A 14,573-nucleotide genomic window follows, 5' to 3' on the forward strand; every position below is an offset into this window, starting at 1 on the left:
TTTTTTCGTGTCCACAAATTGAAAATATTTCACAGTCATATTTAATTTTGGCAGACCGTTGGACCCACCCCCACCCGGTTGGGCGAAAATCTCCGAGGTAATCAAAGATGTTTGGAAGGTCGGATCGGGTATATGCACTTAATTACTGGGGATGCTGCTCGCTGGCGAGAACTGGGAAGTGATACGGCTTAAGTTTCAACCTTGTTTACCCGTCGCGGGGCAATAAAAATGTAAAAGTCTACACGGACAAAGGAGAATAATGAGCGCCTGGGAAAAAGGAGTAGGGCGGTGGAGGAAACGGAGGAAAAACTAAATAAATAATTCAGTATAAAATGTCAGGAGCACTGGGAGCGTTGGCCAGGACAACGTAGATGTCTCGGGAAGTCGTCGCCTCTCAGCTGCAGTCAAGGAAGCAATTGTATTGTCTGACTGCTGTTTTCCACTTTAGGTTGCCACGCCCCAATCGCAGACGCCGCCCATTCACCCACCACCCACCGCCTCCTTCCGCCCACTGGTAACTTGTTGACGTTGATAGTCGTACGTGCCGAAGGTGAATGGCATCTGTGGACGCGAAATTGAATTCGTGCCTGGCAGTTCCCGTTCCCGATCCGCCAACTGGATTGAGTCGCACTGGGATACGGGGAAACTAGGATACCGGGATGGCCAGGATGTGTCAGGTGGCTTTACCTGCTGACTTCAATATTTTGTCGCATTACGTTGACAATTTAGATGTTTGTCTCGCGCATTCTCGCAGGATTCAATTTGGAGCAAATGCAGCCCGTCGTCAGCCAGCCGGGGAAATCTGCAAAGTTAACAGTAAGACGGTAAGGGATGCAGGAATATGGGCATGGTCCCTACCCTCCACATGGAGATGTCCCGATCTGGGTCGAATGCTTACATAAAAATCAGCTGGCTATGGCCTGGCCCAGTCGTTCATTAGAGTTGTAATGTCCCTTCTAGCCCCCAAATCTTTTCCACAACAATGGGATTTTATAGTTCATTCCTGGCCATCGAGCAACGAATTCCGGATGTTCTGTAAGTATCTCTCTATTCAATAAGATTTATTGATATATTTTGAGCAACTACCAAATAATATTAGTCTTAATCGTTGATTTTTAGTAATATCTTTTAACTTTACTATCAATATTTTGCGACTTTGCGGTAACTTGACCTAGGTCAGAATGTCCACTCTCTATCCTGATTTCAATTTACGTTTTTAGCTTCCAAATACTCTCACAAGCAAGTATAAAAATTGCCACAATTTTTTGCTCTCGCTCTAAAAATGTCACCATCTGGGGGATGAGGGTCCTTCAATCCTCCGTCCACTTGCCGCAACGCCCGAGATTGTAATGTGACTGTCGCTGGCAGCCACCCACCACCCACCAAACACCACCCACCACCGCCCAGCAGCCTGGATGGCATTTCATTGTTGTGCTTTTCTTTTCCCATTTTATTTATATAATGTGTCTCGAATGTGTGTCTGCGGGTGTGTGAGAGTTTTTCTATCAAAGCGCAGGAAACACGTGCGGGTAAAACATTTTTTAAGCTTTTAGCGCTGCATACAAATCAACCCCGAAAAAACAAAAAAAAATATCCCATTCACAATAATTTGTTGAACTTCATAAGAGCCAGCGCTTTGGGTTAGTCGGATCGGATGAGTTGGGTGGTTTGGGTGGCTTGGGTGGTTCAGTTTCCAGTCAGCTGTTGCAGTATGTAAAACCCAAATATAATAGATAGGATGCGGGAAAATTGAAAACGCAAAACGCCAGGCGAGCAGCACTGACGTACGTCGGCATGTGAAATCATAGTTTCGCTTTGGTTTTTTTGCCAGACTAATTGGGTTTCATTTCATATAATTCAAGGCACTTACTTATCAAACTTCATTTCCGTCTGCCTCGGGCTGTGAGCTGCATATGCCAGTGTGCCCATTAAAATTCCACAAATGCAAATTAATTTAATTGAATCCAATTTGGCATTCGCATTATCTTTTTCATTGTTCCCTCAACTTTACAACTGCAATTGCGTGGGGATGGAGATTATGTGGGCTGGATTAACCACACGCTGGGAACTATTTTGTAATCCAGATTTATAAATTTATGCTAATGTGCGGTCTTAAGCGAATAAACCTTTATTCAAGTCTAAAAGCTTATTAGCAAGCCTGGCGAAATTTCTCTAAAATGTGCTTAGTCTGTAATTTAAAGGATTTGAAGATGGCATGAATAATTGTAGTCAGTCGACGACTTAAAGCTACTGTATTATGTTTTATACCATTTTTACTGTAATAAGGTTGTTCTGAACACTGCAGTAAGTCGGTATTTAAATATAATATTAAGTATAAGATCTATACAATAATTTCATAAATAACAGCGGATTAGCAGCACTCGTTTAAATTGTTAACAGAATTATAGCAAGAGGGGACTTTCTGTTAAGATAGCGGATAAAATGCGGATAACTTTCTAAAAGAGAAAAATTTTAAAAGTGTATGGGTAGAATTGGAATGGCGAAACACACCACTGTTGATTAGCAGCACAATAACAGTGAATATGCGCGCTTCTGCGCAGTCCGTTATCCGGTGCTCCGTGGGGTGTGGTGGATGGGGGTGGGTTCGTTCGTTGTCGCTCGGGTCACTCGCTGCTGCCGCTGCTGGTGAATTTAGTCTGCCTGCTGCACTCGAATCGCGTGGTGGACGCCACGTTATCGGTTTTCGCCGGCTTGCTGCCCAAAAATCACGAGTTTACGAGTTCGGGGGGTGGCGTTTCCACCCAGTCTGAAACTGCGAAACGGCCTATGCCAATGCCAATGTGTGCAGAACATGCTGCAACATAAATTAAATCGAATTAAATCCGCACAAGATGCACACTAAAGTGAAAATATTGGAATAATTCGCCTCGCTTGTGTGCTGCACATTTCCGCTTTCCCGGCCTTAAAACTTATGCCGCATTTCAAGTTCGAAACGGAAAGTAAATGAGCTGAAGGTAAGGCGCCGCACTCACATGGAAATCAATACGATTGGCCGGTCCTATTCTTTAGCACAATACTGGGAAAACGTCCTGCTCGCCCGGCAGCTAGAAACATAATTAAATTACAACACATGAGTTCATAAATATCTCAATTTATTGCCACCTTTCGGGGAAAGTGAACCATATTTCACACGGTCCATAAGGCAAGTTTAAAGTTAAAGCTCGGTGACTTTCTCCTCGCACATCCTGCGGAATGCGGAATGGGATTTTAAAGTCGAGGGCAGTGTTTAATTTATGGCACAAATAGCCGGGCATGCACACCTATACGTACGCAAGGAATGGCACGGAATGCCATTGGATATGCGCATCATAAACAACGTCCAGCACCGGAACAGACAGCATATTAAAAATGTGACTATAACCTTGGCTTCCAAACAAGCTGTGTGCGGGCAGGCTATCTTGGCACCCATGCCGCCTGCACTTCCGCTGCCGCTCCCGAATCCTGGAAACCGCACCAAGGCCACAGCCACCACGGGCACTGCACCACCACCCCAGCCAGTGGTGCCCGACTATCGATGCAACAGAGCTCGCACCTCAGCTTATCCTAATCCGGCCATTAACCCATTTCCTTAAAGTGAGAGGATGTAGGAGTAGAGATTTTTGAACTAGTAAAATCTTATTTTAAGTTAGTTTAGTTAGTCTTTTGGTTATGTAATTTGATAATGATATGGTACCATTTGTAGTATACGAAGCCTGGCGTGAAATCAGTGCAGTTAGCACCACTGACGGAGGACCTCCTTCTTGGCAATCCCTTCTTGCACCCCGCTCTGGTTGCTGGTTGCTGTTTGTTATTTGTTATTTTTACTGTACACATGACAATAACGCCGGCGGCAGGCACAGCTCCTTCTACATCCCCCGCTTCCCCAGCTTCCCCAGCTTCCCCGGGAGGAGGAGGATCGGCTCGGCACAAGAGCGTCGAACAGCCAGCCCATCTGAATCCTTTCCAGCTCGGCCAGCTCGGGGCTTGTGCAATAGTTTCAAGTGGCCGGGCAACTTTTTCCATTATGAATGGTGCGGTTGCACTTTTTTCCATCCATTATTTACGAGTTTTGAGTGCAAACTTGTTTCGCCAGCAAACAAGTGGCGGCCAGAGGATTAGAACACTCGCTCGACCGCTTTGGAGCGGAGTGGGATTCCGGAGGGGAGTCCGGGCACTAAGTGCTAAAGTTGCTGCCATAAGCCAAAGACAAAGCCACGCCTCCTTCGAAAGGGGCCAGCCGGATATTGTTTAAATCCCAGAACCCATTTGATGCCCCTCAATTACTCGTCTTTCCATATTCATAGCACACTTTATGCTGATTTTCCAGAGTCCTTTGGCATTCCGTTCCCATTTCGATGGTAGGAGTATATGGTACTTTGTTAGTTTCCAAGTGATTTCTACAGTCTAAATAGCTACAATTTCTGTGTTGTTCTATATGCCATAAGGAGTGACAAACTTTTTCGCTATCGATACGAGTGTGATGAACTTTTATGTTCGCCGCTTGTTTCTCGTGGACTGCAATTTTGATAAAAAGTTTCGAACATGTCTGGTCTGGTGGTGGTGGGTCGATGCATTAATGCGTGTGCATAATTTTCAAAATCACTTGAGTATTTTGCGAAACAAAGTCAGAAGTTTCGGCAACTTGTTTCACGCACTTGCAGGCACCGCCCACAAGCCATCGCCACCCAACCACCCAGCCACCCCACCACCCAATATCAGAGGCTAGGCCGTTGCAATCTGCCGCCATGCACAAGTTCTCTCGTGCGGAGAGAGAATGTTCTGCATTCTCTGACATTGATAAATGATTTCCCCCCAACCCCCCTAAAAAGTTTAGCTGAAGAAAACCCAAAACAAGCGGGCCAACGGGGCGGATGGGCAATGCTGCTTGCAAAATGCATTCATGGCAGCAAAGCAAAATTGTTGTTGCTCACTAAACCGTGAACGGAGAAATTCGCCTGCTGGAATTATCGCAGCCCGGCTTTCTCGAGGACCAGTGACAAGGGCCAAAAAGGCAGAGCCTGAAGAAATCATAAATAAAATATAGAAGTAGTATAGTAGTGTAAGTACACTGGCCTGGTGCTTGTGCCCAATTTAATTATCCTCGGCAGCAAGAAAGAAGTGGCCTGGCCAAGAAATTTCATTCACTTAAAACTCCGGGACGAAGTTCCGCCAAGCGAATGCAAATGAAAAGCCACAACGCATGCTCAAGCCGAGTTTTCAGTTTGAGTTTCCCGCCAGGCCCCCGCCATTTTCCGGCTTTTCCCCCGGCTCAACATGTAATTAGAGTGCGAGGAGTGCGCGCGGTTGCCAAAAATGTTGTGGTCGTGGGCGCTTTGATGTGTATATATATATATTTTGCGACATATATGCATGTGCGAATATCTGTGGAAAATGTAAATGTAAGTCTTAACATCTGGCTGGCCGCAAAAGTTCAAGTTTGCTGCTTGTCTGCCGCCGCAGTCCTTTCTCGAGTTGCCTCGCCTGTGTGTAAATTGGACGAATGTGTCGTTATGTCGATGTGTTGACATCCAAAGTGCACGGAAAGGACCCCCAGCAAAAAAATAAAAAAATGTGGCGAAAACTGCACAAACTTCGCTTGAAGTTGGCCAGAAGAGCAGCCGTTGGGTGGTGTGGGTGGTGCGGTCAAAACAGACAAAGTTATGCACTTGCAGTCTTCTTTTTTCAAAACTCCACACACACTCGAGTGTGCAACAATTTAAGCCAGATGTGGCATATATGTATGTGTGCGTTGCGAAATGAGTCCTTCTTACGGTCTGCGTGGCTGAAATTGAAGGAGCAAGCTGTTGGAATGGACCAGAAAATAGCGATAAATATATTGAAAATGTATATTTTCTTATATTTTCCATTTTCACATTAAAATAGAGCATATGTTTAAGACCTTAAATGTGGCAAGTTAAGCTGCGTGGAATCAACAGCCTTGCAATTACTATCATAAATAAATGCAAATTCACTAATTTCGAGCGTTAACCATTTAAATGGCGGATGGCCTGCTCTTCGAGTCCTGATCCCCGTGACTTATTTAAAACGGATACCAAACTCATCATTAATATCCTGCACATCGCACATAAACGCCGACTAGTTTATGTCCATATTGTATCGGGTATACTGTGCGGAATAAATTGCTTTTGAAATTTCTGCTCTTTGTACATAAAAAAAAGTGGGGGAATGAATGCTGAAACGCATTATTAACGCACATAAAACTCGCATATAAAGTGATTTAAATTTATTAAATATAAAACGCCACCACAACGCAACGCAACGCATCGCGCCGAAGATGTGAGCGCATAACAATTGCAATAAAATTTAACGTGCTTCGATAAAAAAGAGTATGAAACCGAATGAAAACAACAGCGGAGCGGAACGATCCGCTTGCCAGAAGAGAACTTCATTACTTGTTTCAATGGATGGGAAATGCGGAAAAGTGCAGAGGCAGGAGGAAAGCGGGGAAAAGAAACGAATATGATGGAAAAACCGCTCACAATGGGCTCGACGGATACGAGACCATACTTCCATACTTTCATACAACCAACAAGCAACAACCAACAACGAACAACCAACAAATGAAGCGAATGAGTCAGTCGGGCCATCAACAAAGGAGCGCGTTAAATGTTTTATATTTAAGAGCTCGCCAAAAAGCATTCAGCCGGGCATAGCCATTCCTCCCCACCCACTTGTATAGAGCACGGCCTCGTCATGAATAATTATGATTTTCAATTTAAAGAACATTTTCCCACATCACTGGCCATTTAATTGCTTTTCCTTCGATCGACTCGATACGGAAATTGACTTATCGACGTCGCCCCTGCAAAAATGTTAGGGGTGCCGGCAAATTGAATTCAATTGTTGAGCCATTTTAAGCTTCTTCCAGGAATCCACTTTATAACAAATATTTCTCGTGTTTTTACCATTAAAAAAATTAAAGTTGCTTGAAAGCCATGCGAAACAGATGGATAATAATTCTAGAAATCTGTATAAAAAGTCGGTTTGGCAAATCAAAAATGTGGTTTGTGCTCATTCTAAGCATAATTTATGCGACAGGCGGTAATGTTATTATTTCAAATCAGCGGAATTATTATTGCACTGCCGTTGGATACACTCGCATATATAAATGAATATCATTTTGATTCCGCACTGCATGCAAATGGAATAAAAACGTGGCTAATTTTCCTTGCGCCTCCAATCGAAATCAATGCCAACTGTCAGCACGACATGCCAGCTCCACCCCAAAAACTCCATTTCGTTTGTGGCTGAATAAAAACAATAAATAATAGAAAAATGCGCATAGAAAATGCCATTGAGATGGGTGCAGAATGGGGCTGAAAATGTGCGTGACACTCGCTCCACTGATGGGCTTTCAAAGGTCTCTATAAGAAAAGTATCTGAATCGAAACAGACTTCAAGGTACCCTGGATAAATGTTACTACATAGCTAAGTTAAGCAATTATATGACAATTAAAAGCTCCCTAGGAACTTTCTTAAAAAATGTCCTGGAAATCGTATATTATAGTAACACAAGTTAGTTGAGAGTGTAGAATAGAAAAGCCCAAGGAGGTAGCTTTCTAGTCTAGCCTGCTCCTTCGACTTCGATTTTAAAATGTGTCCTTTGTGCTGCCATTGCCATATGCCCATTTTCACACAATAGACAACAGATACATTTTGGCGGCTGCCATCCTGACAGAATTGACATCGACGACGGCTATTGATTTACACGGGAAATGGTGGAAAATGGCGGGGAGGGGGGGAAATGCGCCAGAAATCCTTTTACTAATTAGGCAGCACATTTTCAATTACGCGCCGCAACGTAGCACAATGGATAGCACTACATACATACATACATATATTCTCCGGCGAGAGTGGGAAACTGCGAAAAAGAGAAACGAATTTCATACTAATGAATCGAAAACAATTGTCTGACATCAAACAAACAGCGCGATGGCCTGTCAGAGATATTTAATAGCCGGCCGCAAAATAATTACCCCGAAATAATTTACTATGAATTAGATACAAAGCCAAACAAAACAAAAGCGGGCAGCTTGCGCAATATAAATTAGAATTTGTTGTTTAATTGGAAATTTGATGCGAATTGTGCTGCACCAACGCTTTTCTCGACGTATTAAATTTCATCAATATGTACCCATTATTCCCCCAGCATGAGCTTCATTATTTCTGAAAATAAAACGTGCACCCCCCATTCCCCCGGGCAGCAACTTGCTCTTCCTGGATTACTTTGCACGGGAGCAGGCATGGCAGTCCTCACGGCCGAAGGATCCATCCGGTTTGGCCATCAATTAGATTCGCTCCTTGTGCTGGACACTTGTGCAATGGAAACCCACATTTAATGGGGAGCACAATGGGTAACCAGCTCGTCATGGGGTGCATAGAATTTCATTTTAGAATCCACAAGGCCATGACTTGAATGCATCGAATTGAATCGATCTTGATATTTCGAAGCACTTGAAGGACTGACCATCTAATTTGCCGACTAGTGTGGCATTTCATTAGGAACTTTTTAGCAATTTTATAAATTATTTCTGCAGCTGACTGAACGCATTCGGCTTCATCGAAGCCACACGTTATAAAAACACTTCTATGCATCAAAAACATAATATTTAATAAATAAATATTTCACATTTTCCTTGCAGTGCCACCGTGAAACGCAGACAAAAATAATAACACATGCAACGAATCCGGCAAGGATCAACAGCATTTTAATTAAACCACAACGAATTCACTTGATGGCAAAACATGAATACGCAAAAAAGCATCGTTGCTGCTGTTAAAATTCCTTACTTGCATAAAATATGATATGCATAAAATTTTAATACTGCCATTTGCGTTAATTAAACCATGAGCAATTCCAATCACCGGAGCCACACAAAGCCACTCGCTTAAAAATGCACACTCCCAAGTGCCGTCGTCCGAGGTAAGTTGTGAAAATAAACACAATAATAACATGAGATATTGCCCACGTCTTGAAATACAATATTTTCATACAATTATGTGAGCCATGGCGCGGGGGGCGGGGGTAAATTTAATAAGAGCCGAGAGCTTTTCTACACATTCAAAATATTTTGACAAGTTTTTCAATAATGCAATAAAGTTGCCAACTGGGAAGCTGGTGTGGGGAGGGGGGAGGTTCTTTTTCCCAAGGCGCTCCAAGGACTCTCCTGATGAAATGAAAATATTGCCCACAATTTGTTAGGTCCTGGCCGAGAACGTGGCCCGGAAGTGCTACTGGTCAGGAGCCGTCGTCCTGGCCATTTGCGGCTACTTGTTTATATTCCTGCATTACTTGCTTCTTCTGCGCTTCGCGTTTTGCGTTTCTCCCCGCCAGAAGAAAGATTTTTCAATAGACCATAACGGCGGACGGGCAACGCATAAACAAATAATAAAAAAAATAACACAGCAGCGGCCATCGCGACCCTGGCAACGACCTTTGGGCCACTCATTTGTCAAGGCGGTGGATGAAGTGGAGTGGGCAGTCCAGCGGCCCAGGAAGGATCCAAGCACCCGCGGCCCCAGGCATTCATCTTGGTGCCTGGCAACCAAGACATATGGTCGCGCTCCGAGCAAATCGCACTGCTCCCGTTGGCCAAAACAAATTAAAGCCCCACTTTAAGGCCCAGCCAACAAATCAAGTCCTTTGGCCAAGTCGGAGTGAAAACCAGGTCCTGACACCACCGCAACGAAAACGAGACGCAGGAGACAATTTTTACAGGATTTACCTGACCGGCATAAGTAATCAGAGTTGATTCAAGCGCCAGCCAGGGGCAATCGAACTCTAGACTGTCATCCGAAAACGATTTGGACACAATACTAAAATCGGGATTCACAGGGCAGGGACACGAGGCCATCAATCTATGGGTGCTCCCAAAATCAGATTCACTGAAGAAAATATTTTCGTTCAAATAGAATATTTTGAGATTGCTGTACAGGGTTTTCTTCTATAAACTCTCTTCCATTATTTACTTATTTAAAGATCCTTATTTTAGTTTAACTCGGGAATCATTTTACAACTCATAATCATATATTTATAAACTGCCCCAAAAGGTATGCTATAAATTTTGGAACCAAATTAAAGTTTAAGCGTTTCGGGGAACTTGAGCAATTTCCTGACCTGAGACCTCTGCTAGCCGACAATGAAATCGATTAAGCACTGCATGTCCATGTACACATCCCCATCCCAGTCCACATCCACGTCCACGACCTTGTCGATGTCCTCAAACATTTGCAGGAGCAACTCATTAAAAAGCATTAAACGCCAGGAACGGAAGTCATTGAGGCTATCAGACGGAGACACGCTTCCGTTTCTCTACTTGAACAGTTCCCTCCATTTTACTTTTTCTCCTCCTGTTTTGTCTTCCTCTCCGGCACAGATTTACGGGCCCAAGAGTGCGTGAAGAACGGGTCTGGGTAGTTGGCGGAAGGCGGAAGCTGGAAGATGGAGGCAGTACGTCCGTCCGGCAGAGATTGTCACCGGGCCAATGGTGTTGGAGACTTCAAATGATTTATCGCCCGATAGTTGAGTTCAAAAGCGAGACGCAAAGAGACAGCAGTCGGCAAGAAGGACTCGCCCGCACAAATATTTATTTATAAAATTGTTATCCCAACCGGGCGGTCGGTCTGCTCTGTGTTTCAGCTCGGTTCGAGTCCTGTTTCCGAGTCCTTCGATTTTTTCATCCTGGCCTTCCGTGGGCTTCCTGGCCTGTGGAGCCGCGTGTCTTGCTCATTGCCAGGCATTCGCTCATTTTCAAATCGGATTTTATCCACTGAATGCCATTCTTGTGCAAATATCTTATCTCGCTGCCGCTGCCGCACAGGATAATGGCAACTTTTTTGCGTTCATCTCTGCTCCTTTTGGCTTTAGTCGCAGCTCAGCCTCGGCTTTGGATCCCCGGCTTTTGTATGGCTTTGGAATTATTTCGAAAGCGGAAATTGATTTTCCCTTCTTATTGTGCACGGTTTTTCGTGTTTCTGTTGCTCTGCTTTGCTTTGCTTTGCTGATTTCCCCCGACTCGGCGACAGTACTCGCTTTCCATATAAATAATTTGGCCAGAAGCTGGGTGAGGGAGCAGCTCACGGCATTTGTTTAGCCATAAATGGAAACTCACTTTCACTTTCCTCCCCCCTGATTTTCCCCTTGCCCCACCCATTAGGATGATAATGTGGCGATGATTAGAAGTCCCCGAAAGCTGAGCGCAAAAGGTGAATCAGTAAAAGTGGATTTCAACGCCATGCGGGGTGAAGTCCTCTTTGGGAAAATCAGATTGTTAATGGGAAACTATGCAAGAAATAGAATTTATAAACCGAAAATGTAAGGCTTAAATAAATTTAAAGTGTTGCACACGCCAAATGAAGAGTTCTTGTTATTGGGAAACTATGCAAGAAATTGAATTTATAAACCGAAAATGTAAGGCTTAAATAAATTTAAAGTGTTGCACACGCCAAATGAAGAGTTCTCCATACGCAAAAGTTGCTCATACGCAACGTTGGCTACGAGGAGTTAACCAAATTTGGGCCGAACAGCGCAGCGTTTGTGGGCCAAGCTATCAGTGGTCCTGCCCTGACCTGGGCCATTCATTCTCGCGCCGGGGTCGAGCCTAGTCCGAGGTCCTGGAGCAGAGCCCCCTTATCCTTTGGCGCGTCTTTGACATTATGAATGATCAGCATAAATTTCCCAGAGCTACCGCGTTCCAGCTGCAGATGCTCCGGCAGCACAAAAAAAATGTAAAAAAGAGCGGAAAAGCGGGACCAGGCAAACGGAGCCAGATAACTAGCGAGCAAAGTGAGGGACGGCTCAGAAATTCATTTCATTTCATTTCCTTTGTACGTGAGCAACATTTTTTTATGCAATTCTTTGTAATAATTCTCTCGGTTGTCGCCTCTTCACGCATGAATATTCAAGCGGGTCTTCTGAAGGCCGGCTAATGAGACTTTCCATGGAATTTGAAGATTTCCCAAAACCGAATTCGTGTCCGAATTGGTTCATTCACGGCCACGGCGAGTGGCTGCAAAATGTTTGGCCAACAAACTTGCACAATGGACCCCAAATAAGGGCCAAGCAAATAATGTCAAACAAAGGCGGGGAAATGGAAAACTAAATTCGGTTTACATAATATAGCTCATAAAATATTTTTCGCACATTCATTGTCCCTTGAACCCAAAACTAGGCCACACTCCACTGGTCCTCAAACACAATTCGGGCATAAACAATAAAGTAAAACGACAATGGAGACGACGACGAACTTGAGGGCAAAATAACTTGAAACTTGAATATTTACATATGAAACGAAACCACCCACGCGACACAAGCCCACACATACACAGGGAAAAGTGTGTTAAATTCTGGCGGAGATGGGGTGGATACGGGGAAACCGGGATCTGGGGTCGGGTCTCGACTTCGAGTTCGAGACTAAACAGCACTAAATTAATTCTGCACAATTTGCATTAAAATATGCAAATAAAAAAAGAGTCGGAGAATGGCGGAGGGAAGCCACCGTTTAAGGCCTGCTCCGCCAACTATAGTATAAAGGGGATCCATCCGGCGGGCCATATACCATGTACCGCATACAGTCAGTCCCAAAAGTAAGCGTTAAGCATATGTGTGCTCCATCCAGTCCTTCCTCTGCAGACAATGGCGGTTTTTGGGGGGAGTTTCCCTTTTAAATTTCGAATGCCCCGTTTACGGCTTTAATGGGCTAGAAGCTCCGGGAGCTGCGTCGGTTTTTGGCTTTCTTTCCGGCTGGCTCGAGTGTTTCGATTATGAAAGTGCCACCCACATCCACATCATTGCATGCGGTGCAGCAGGATGGGCCGCAGGAGGGGGTAAGGGAGGAGCACAAGGATACCCAAGGAGCACGGCCACATGTCTGACTGGCTCGTCCGGAATATTACACCCGGAGCAGCTCGTTGCAAATTTGATTGTTCTTGGAGAGCGCGTGCCCCGATGTTGCCGCCAAGAAAACGGTCTCCAAGGATCCCGGCGAATGGGAATCATCTGAAGATGGGAGATGGGAGGTGGGAAACGGGCCCGGGCGTCGGCATCCAATGAAGCATGAAACTTTAGCACACTTGCAACAGTTTCCCATTTTTTCCTACTCCTTTTCCACCCAGCTTTTCCTATTGCTTTCTTCATTTCTTTCCTCCTTTTTTTTTCTTGCAAAATATGTTAGCTGCGACTTTGGTAATCTGCAGTGGGTGTTGCATGTCCGTATGTATATCCACACATCCAGTAAGAAAAATATATAATAGTGTGGAAAATGTATGTATGTTTATCCCTCTGAAAAGTACTTGAAAATGGCTTTAAAGCGGAAGTTTCTACAGTACGGAAGGCTTAAGCCAAATGTCAAGGTTAAAAGCCCAAGAAATATTTCATGAAAAAGGACTCCATGATACTTTAAGATACATGTATTTAGGAGCAGCTCGTTGGAGTAACCAATACCTCTAGTTTCCTTCAACTTGTGCAGTTTCAATTACAGTTCCGCTGCCATACGTACAAATATATCTGCACATTCCCTAACTCCAGGGAGTCCATGATTAATTTGAGCACGGACATGTCAATATACACGGGCATTGCTATAGCTTATTGCTACTCTTACGAACTCGCTTTGCAATGGTTCATTCTTGGCTACAGGATACTATACAAATACATACAAGGGTACACATGCACACATATATCTAAACTATATACACATGTATCTATTGGAAAGTTGCAAAGCCACAAGCCAAACGGGTATTATTGCTAACCCGCTGCACACCGATGGATGTTTCAAGTGCATGTATTTTTCGCATTCGCATGTTTCGCATCTGCGAGCGTGTGCCAATCGATTTTTAATAAAAACTGCAAACGAAATCTGTAAGCATATTGTTTGGCTATAAAATTAAAAACCAACAAGCGCTCCTGCGCACGTGAGTGTGTATGTGTGTGTGTGTGTTATGGCGAGTTTAGCGAAAGTTGTTTAAAAAGAAGCACACTGAGACAATTTCTAACCAACTTCACTTTACCTAAACATCAATTAATGCCAATTAAGTTTTTATATCCACTCACACAAAGAGCAGAATAATTTCACTTAATTTGTAACTTGATTCTCCCACTAAATTTGATTTGTACGCCCTTTTTTTCTCAGTGCCGCCAATAGAGGGAAGAGCAGTTGTATTAGTACCCATTTACGGTTACATTTCCCAGCAGTAGATTTTTATTTCCATTTGCGATTTCGATGCCCGTTGCCCGGATTCGTTGTTATTCTTCCGGAGCTAAACAATTTTCGCAAATGAACGGATTTTTTCATTGTTCTCGCCTTCCGTTCTGGTCGTCTGGCAAATAAAAACACGATTTTAGTTAATTACCGCTGCTGAACAGCGAAGATGATGATGGAGAGACATCGTCTGCCTTTTCCTCCTGCAAAAATCCCAGCTGCAACCGAGTGGCGGCTACATAATAGCACCCGGAATCCCCTGGAAATGGGAATCTAAAGAACAATAAGAGCAACAATGCAGTCAATTGGCTCGAAATGAGTTTTTATGGAATTTGCATACGCTGAATAGAAGAAATT

General features: G+C 44.0%; 1 protein-coding gene across 1 annotated transcript in view; it reads left to right on the forward strand.

Moving 5' to 3' along the window:
* The first annotated feature begins 2,670 nt into the window (after window positions 1-2,670).
* LOC6613133 (protein O-mannosyl-transferase TMTC1) overlaps window positions 2,671-14,573 on the forward strand; it is a 41,058-nt gene continuing 29,155 nt past the window's right edge. The window contains exons 1-2 of the mRNA XM_032719150.1: window positions 2,671-2,975; window positions 8,664-8,944. Coding sequence (XP_032575041.1) covers window positions 8,916-8,944 — 29 coding nt within the window. The 5' untranslated portion in view covers window positions 2,671-2,975; window positions 8,664-8,915. The remainder of the gene's footprint in view (window positions 2,976-8,663; window positions 8,945-14,573) is intronic.

This window comes from Drosophila sechellia, chromosome 2L (genome assembly GCF_004382195.2).
Source record: "Drosophila sechellia strain sech25 chromosome 2L, ASM438219v1, whole genome shotgun sequence".
NCBI lineage: Eukaryota > Metazoa > Arthropoda > Insecta > Diptera > Drosophilidae > Drosophila > Drosophila sechellia.